A 7,605-nucleotide genomic window follows, 5' to 3' on the forward strand; every position below is an offset into this window, starting at 1 on the left:
AGGGGAGCTGGTCTCCAGAAAGACGAAAATAGGACAGAGCATTGGGACTTTCAACTCTAAAAGCTGCGGCAGGAAGATCACAAGCTCAAGACTCAGGGCTAACCCAGGCAACTATTTTTTGTTTTGTTTTGAGACAATCTCACTTTATAGCCTTGGCTGACCTAGAACTTGCTATACAGACTGGGCTGGCCTTGAACTCACAGAGATCTACCCGCCTCTGCCTCCTGAGTATTGGGCTGGAGAGATGGCTCAGCATTTAAGAGCACTGGCTGATCTTCCAGAGGACCTGAGTTCAGTTCCCTACACAGGGTGACTAACAATTATCCCTAACTCCAGTTCCAGGGACTCTGACACCCTCTTCTGTCCTCTCTGGGCATTGCATGACATGGGTGCCCATACAAGCAGCCAAAACACTCAAACACAGAAAATTTTTTTTTCTTAAGACTAAGTCCTATGAGCTGCTCAAGCAAGTTATCTGTATGAGAGGAGAGAAGCAGGCTGCAGGGACTGACTGACAGCCAACTGGCCAGAAGCCCAGGTCAAGGAACCTGGACCTGGGATTGGATCACCATCTAAAGTGGGGGATGGTCTGGGGGCACTGAGCCCTCAACTATAGGGACCTGCCTGGTGCTATCTCTGGGTAGATAAATGTCCTCAGGGCTGGACTGAATTGGAAGGCGCTGGGTGGGTGTCCCCTGTGGACACTGGGTGACTGGTTGGTGTGTGTGTGTAAATGCCACCACACATCTGGCAAGAGACGCTTAGCATGCAGAAATGGAGCTTATCATCCCTGCATCCGTGCATCCCTGCATGGGGCCACAGACACAGGAAACCTGGACTTGGCTCACACTCCCGCCCCAGCCCTGCGATCTTGGTGAGTCCCTGCACAGTCTTCAGTTACCTGGAGCCATCCAGGCAGGGCTCCTCCCACACCAGGAGTAGGAGGCTGCTCCAGGGCAGGGCATGCCAGGAATATTGCCATCCGGTCACCAAGTGCCCCAACTGCCTTAAGTCCCAGCTCTGCAATTAGCTGTGTGACTTGGGCAAGTTATTCAGCCCCTCTGTGCTGCATGCTAGCACAGTAGAGTGCCCATGCTATAAGTGGAGTTATGATCGCTCATACCTCACCAGTATGGATTGGCACTGTATAAAGCGCTTAAAGTCTGGCCCACAGTAATGGCAGTGTAAATACCAACAATGTTTTGGGGGTATTTTTGCTGTTTTTATTCTTTGACTTTTGGGGTTTTTTGTTGTTTTTGTTTTGTTTTGTTTTTTTGAGACAGGGTCTCCCTGTAGCCCCAGCTGGCCTGGAACTATGTAGATCAGGCTGGTCTTGAACTCACAGAGATCTACCTGCCTCTGCCTCCCAAGTGCTGGGATTACAGGCATGCGCCAGCACATCCGGCTTTGTTTGTTTTTAATATTTTGTTATTTTTATTTTATGTGTATTTGTGTATTGCCTGCATGTAGGTAAGTGCACCCGTGTCATGCAATGCCCGAGGAAGTCAGAAGAGGCTGTCGGATTCCCTGGAACTGGAGTTACGGACAGTTGTTAGCTGCCATGTGGGTGCTGGGATTCGAACCTGGGTCTTCTGCAAGAACAACTAGTGTTCTTATCGGCTGAACCATCTCTCCAGCCCCTATTTAACATTTTTAAACACTGGTTTTTTTTTTTTATTTATGTGTATGTGTCTGTGGGGGGTCCCCAGAGGCCAGAAGATGGCATTAGACCCCCGAAGCTAGGTTTACAGGCGGTTGTGAGTTGCCTGACACAAGTGCTAGGAATCGAATTTGGGTTCTCCACAAGAGCAGTAAACACTCTTAATCACTGAGCCATCACCTCCAGCCCAGTTTTGATTTTTTTTTTTTTTTTTTTTTTTTTTTTTTTTTTTTTTTGGTCTTTTGAGACAGGGTCTCCCTGCAGCCCCAGCTGGCCTGGAACTATGTAGACCAGGGTGGCCTTGAACTCACAGATATCCTGCCTCTGCCTCTGCCTCCCGAGTGTTGGGATTAAAGGCGTGCGCCACCACGCCTGGCTAAAGGTTTATTTTTATTTGAAGTGGATGAGTGTTTTGCCTGTATATATGTAATGCACCTGTGTCATGCAATGCCTACGGAAGAGGGTGTCTGATTCCCTAGAACTGGAATTACTGACAGTTGTCAGCCGCCCGGGTGTGGAGGAGGGGAGCCGGGGTTGAGTGGCCCTACCCAACAAGGGGAGGGGGCCCTAGCTAGGCCAGGAGGTCTGCAGCCCAACCTCTCAAGTCGCCCCATTGCAGGCAGTCATCCTTGGTCTTCTTCTGGCACCTGGTGGTCAATTCTCACATTGCACATCTGAGCTACTGCTCAAAGCCGGACTTCCTGCCCCTGGCTGCACTGGGTTGGAACACTTACCCACTGTATCTGTGGACCTAAAACTCTTATACAGTGGAGACTGGAAGGTGGCAACTTGTGGGGCACACAGCTTGAGGGAGCTGTCCTCTCCCTCCATTTCTTCTTTCTCCTCTCTCTCTTCCCGGGGCAAGGCGTCCTTGAGAGGAAACTGAGACACACCAGTCTCTGAGCAGGTGAGGCGGATGAAGACCCCTAGGCCCATGCCCTTGCCCCCAAATAAAACAGGAAACAAGAAGGGGCAGTTTCCAACCATCACAAACCTCAGATCCCCGGATCCCACCCAGATGCCCCCATTCCACAGACCTTGGCGATGACTGACTTCTGGAGCTGTTTGTACAAGCCAAGGAGGTAGTTCCAGGGCGTGGACCCCACCTTGCAAGAGGTTATCCTGAGGTCTCCTGCAAAGGGGTGGCAGTCACTGAGTCTGGCAGCAGGGACAACTGATGCCAGTCTCGGGGGGGGGGTTAGAGTTACCCTGTGTTGTGGTTTTAATGGGTTTTTTTTTAATTACATTTTTATTTATTCTGTATGTTCTAGGGGTGAGGCACATGCCATAGCATGTGTGTGGAGGTCAGAGGATAACTCACAGGAGTTGGTTCTCTCTCTTCTTCCACTATGTGGCTTCTGGGAATGAAACTCAGGTTATCAAGCTTGGTGGCAAGCACCTTTACCTGCTGATCCGTCTCGCCCACTTGGCTGCTGGTTTTATTGCTTTTTGTGGTTTTGGTTTAGGTGGTCATGTAGTCCAGCCTGGCCTCAAACTTTGCTGTGTAGCAGAGGATGGCCTTGACCTCCTGAGCTTCCTGGGTCAGCCTCCTGGCTTTCCAGGGGTACACCACCATGCAGTGACCTCATTCTCTACCCCAGGCTCACCTACAACTCACTGTTGTAGCCCAGGCTGACCCTGAACTCATGGCATCCTCCTGCCTTTTCCCTTAGGTGATAGGACGCAGATGTTGATTCACTATACCCAGCTTTGCCCTGTGTTTACCAAAAGCCTGTGCGCCAAGCTCAGTTCTAGACCCTGACAAAGAACATTTCAGTTGATCCTTGAAGCACCTCCCTGCCCCCTGAGACAGGTGCTATTAATTCCCATTTTATAGATGAGGACACCAGGGCAGGGCAGTCCAGCAACAGGCCCTTACCACATAGCTCAACTCGGATTATATCCTGTGTCCTGTTGGGCTCCCCGACCCTAAGAAGTCCCAAAGAATTTACCAATCTCAATTAAGCAGTGCCCCTCTTCCTCCTTGATGAAGGCCCCAGCACTGAGTGCCAGTGGACCTGGAACCCACTGTAGGCATCCTTGCTCCACCTCCAGGGCCTGGGCCAAGTGGTCTCTAATCCCAAAGCACAGACAGGTGGGGGAGGCAGAGGACACCAGAGACATGGCACACACCACCCACCTCCAGTGTCTCCCACAGGCCTGAGTGGCCCTCCCTCCTGCCTCTCCCAGACCCCTGCTCTGCTCCCTGGGGTCTCTATCGCAGAGGGGTTACCCTACCACTGTTGAGGGTATAGGAAGAGAACTGGGTCCCCACCACACAGGGAGTGGATGCTAAGGCCAATGGGAGATGGAGCCAGGAGGGGGCCAGTGGGAAGGCAGGAGGGAGAGGGCTCTGTGAAAGGAGCTGAAAACAGAAGTTTTGACACATCTGTCCAGCAGCCGGCACACCCCAGGCCATCTCTGTTATTATCTTTATTTTGCTGTCCTGGGGACTGAACCCAGGACCTGGAGCATGCTAGGCAGTTTTCTACCCTTAAGCCAAACTCCAACTCTCCCTTTTCAGTGCTCCATCCACGGCCCAGCCACTTGTGAGAGGAATCCATCTGCCTCCCCCTGCACATCCCCCATCAGAAGACTCCCTCCTTTCCTTGATTCCATCCCTAGATTGTGACTTTCATTGTTCAGGAACCCCTGCCCCAGCCCTTCATCTACTGCCTTCTAACCATACCCTGTATCCTCTCTTCCTCCCTGAGTTCGCCCCCTCCACCAGCCCTAGCCCCCTACCTATCTGAGGCCCCTGATGCCCCAGAGGCCTCCCCTGCTCGTTCCTCCTCCTCTTCCTTCTTCTCCTTCTTGAACAGATGGCCCAGAACCTCCCGGCTTCCTCTGGTGGGGACTGATGTTACTACCTCTCTACCCTGGGCTCTGAGCTTCAGGGCCTCATTAGGGGTGAGGGTCTGACATCCTATGTCCCTCACGCCCAGCCCAAGAGCATCATGCACCCACAGGTTTGAGGAGGCCACAGAGAAGACTGTAGGCACCATGGTGCATAGCTGTGGCTCCCTCCTCCTGCGACCTCCCCTGCGGACCATTCTTGGGGAGACAGCATCGTGCTCCTGTGATGAGCTGGGCCGGCTCCAAGCCAAGGCCTTGTCAGACCTCTTAGAGCTGCTCTTGCCCCCCACTAGGCTACGGAGAAAGTGAAACATGGAGGAGCAGCCCAAAATTCGTGACCGTGACAGAAGGGTCCAAGCCCGGGTCTCCATCCTGACTAGGACCCTGACTCAGGGAGAAGTCATTGAAACCAGCCAGGGCCAACTGCTAGTAGACACCTCCAGTTGGAAATTTCCAGAAGTTCTAGAAGACAAAGGAGGGGGGGAGTAACTGGAGGCAGTTGGGAGGGGGTGCTGATGAAGGAGGGGAAGGGGCAGGGAGCCAGCCCAGCTGGCATGGGGGCAGGTAGAGGGCTGAGGGAAAGCACAGGCGCCCAGGAGGCCAGGGGAAGTCAGGGGGACACAGACCCTGAGAACAGGGCTCTGCACTTGCATGTGTGTGCGTGTGCACACACACACACACACACACACACACGTGTCTGGAGTTTATTCTGTACCTAAGAACCATCCTGAAGCCAAGCACTCAGGGTGGCAGCACAATCCTTTTTTTTTTTTTTTTAATATAGGGTCTTGTTAGGGTCAGTCTGCGTTAGGATTACAGACCTGTATCACCATACTGGGGTCCATCATGGGTCTTGCTGTTTGTGTTTTTTGTCTTTTACTAGGTACTGACTGATGAAAGAGGCAGAAGATGAAGGATGAGGGTCAGAAATCAGCGATGGGAAAGCAGTGAATAGTATTTCCCCCTTGGACAGGCACAGGAGGCGGCAGACCAGCTACTGGCAGGCCGGTCACAGGACCTTCCTTCAGGCAGCAGCTTTCCAGTATGCATCCGGCGGCCACTGAGCAGCTTCCTCTAGAGGGAGCTGATCGCTGCCGGGAGCAGCCAGCTCCTCTATGGTCACAGAGACTTGCGGGTCCCTGGGCCAAGCAGGGACAAGCCGGGGCTGCATCCAGATACCAGGAATTCACTGACGCCGGTTCCTGAAATCTTGCCCCCGGAGCACCACTAGCTGCTTGGGATCTTCAGACTGCCGAGTCACCCCAAGTCTGGACCAGAGTCTGGCAGGTATGCTGGCAGTGCCCCCCACCCCCATCTTCCTAACCCTGGCAGTGTGGCCCAGGGTGGGGCAGAGAGCCCCTTCCGGAGCTGGGTGAAGAGATCAGTTTCCCTAGACAGGTCCTTCATGCCACACTGCCGCGCCCCCCCTCTCCCCCGCCCAGCAACAGAGCCACCTCTGGTTAGACACACACCAGATGATTTCCCTCCTTTCCCGGGCCCTGGATGGTTCTGGACACCCGGGAACTGAGACTTTTAAAAATCTGGAAAAATGGGAGGGGAGGGGAGCACCAAGGTCAAGGACAGGGACTGAAGTTTCTCAGCTGACCCTCCTGAGGTCCGGCCTGGTGGCGGTGTGTAGGGGGAACATTCATGCTGGGCCTAGCAAGTGGATGAATGGGAAGTTAGGCCACTTTAGATGGAGGGCCTTGGCCAGCACAGGCTGTGGGGGATCCTTGCTCTGAGGTTCTACCTGGCTTCCTTAGCAGTGAGCTCCAAGGGTGGTGTTCTGGGCAGATCTGGAGATCTCAGAATGGAGTCAACACCAACTGGCCCTGCTGGCCTTGGGTTACCAGAGTTTAGACACCAGGGGATCAGGAAGGGCATCTTATTCCGGAAGGACCTGCTGAGTGGAGGTATACCAAGCCAAGGACTGTTTTAATGAGACCCAGCTCCCACAGGTAAGGGAGAAGAGGGTCTACTTGCTCTGTCTTGGTCTCTTTAGTGGAGCGGTGAGGAGGAGGGGACCCACAAGCAGGCCAGTCCTCCTCCACCCTTCTGAGACAGCTCCCGGGTAACTTTCAAAAATAGTCCCCAGTCTGAATTGAATAAAGGTGGGCATAAGTGCCCAGGATAGGCAGGTTGGGGGCTATTGTGATTGATCCAGGCTGGGTCTGGACCCTCTTCAAGGACAGAAGGAGGCAGCTTGGGCTGAAATGAGGCTCTTACAGGGGTTATAAACTGAAAGTGAAAGAACTCAACAGGAAATACTCCTGGACACCCCAGCAGAGGTTAATACTGCTCAGAAAAGAAAATGAACCTGGGCAGGGTGCCATAGCGAAACCCTGTAATCCCAGCATCCCAGAGACCAAGGCAGCAGGACCAGGAGTTCAAGGTCAGCCTGGGGCTACATAGGAAGACCCTGTCTCAAAAATAAACCAAAAAACCCCAACAAAATCTAACAACCAAGAGAAAGCAGGCTGGGGACAGGAGTACAGGAGTGAGGTGTGTGGGGTGAGGCAGGTTGAGGGGGCTCATGAGGGACCCCCCAGCTCACTTCCAGACAGGCAGTAATGGAGAGAGAGCTGCCCTAGGGACAGGCTACCCCGTAAGGTCTACAAAACTGGAAAGCAGGTCCTCAGGCTGTGTCTCAGTTGGTAAAGTCCTTGCCTAAAATGCACAAACCCCTGGGTTTGATCCCTGGCACTACATAAATAGGACACGGTGTTGTACCCCCTTAATCCCAGCACTCAGGAGGTGGTGGCAGGAGGATCATCATCTGCTACATACAGTTTGGAGCCAGTGTGGGCTACATGAGACACTACCTCACAAGAACAAAACCAAAAACTCCTGGGCCAGAGAGATGGCTCAGTGGATAGAGGTGTTTGCCATCAAGACTAACAACTAGAGTTCCATCCCCAGAACCCACACAGTAGAAATAGAGAACCCACTTCCAAAACCCCCATACACATACCATGGCGCGCGCGCGCACACACACACACACACACACACACACAGACAATATTTCCCTGACTGTGCCCACCTTACTGCACTTAACATAAACCATGCATTCAGTTCAGAGAGAGAGAGAA

General features: G+C 53.0%; 2 protein-coding genes across 2 annotated transcripts in view; one reads left to right on the forward strand and one right to left on the reverse strand.

Annotated features, from left to right (window-relative positions):
* The window catches only part of LOC103739695 (gametogenetin-binding protein 1-like), a 7,846-nt gene extending 3,016 nt beyond the window's left edge, over positions 1 to 4,830 (reverse strand). Inside the window, 4 exon segments of the mRNA XM_008840151.2 lie at positions 2,395 to 2,542; positions 2,698 to 2,792; positions 3,613 to 3,734; positions 4,406 to 4,830. Of these exon segments, the coding sequence (XP_008838373.2) occupies positions 2,395 to 2,542; positions 2,698 to 2,792; positions 3,613 to 3,734; positions 4,406 to 4,830 (790 nt within the window).
* Positions 4,831 to 5,559: 729 nt separating this feature from the next.
* The window catches only part of Bak1 (BCL2 antagonist/killer 1), a gene marked incomplete in the record, with an annotated part of 7,329 nt that continues 5,283 nt past the window's right edge, over positions 5,560 to 7,605 (forward strand). The window contains 1 exon segment of the mRNA XM_008840210.3: positions 5,560 to 5,803.

The sequence above is a fragment of the Nannospalax galili genome, unplaced genomic scaffold (assembly GCF_000622305.1).
Source record: "Nannospalax galili isolate Female #2095 unplaced genomic scaffold, S.galili_v1.0 scaffold538, whole genome shotgun sequence".
Classification (NCBI taxonomy): Eukaryota; Metazoa; Chordata; class Mammalia; order Rodentia; family Spalacidae; genus Nannospalax; species Nannospalax galili.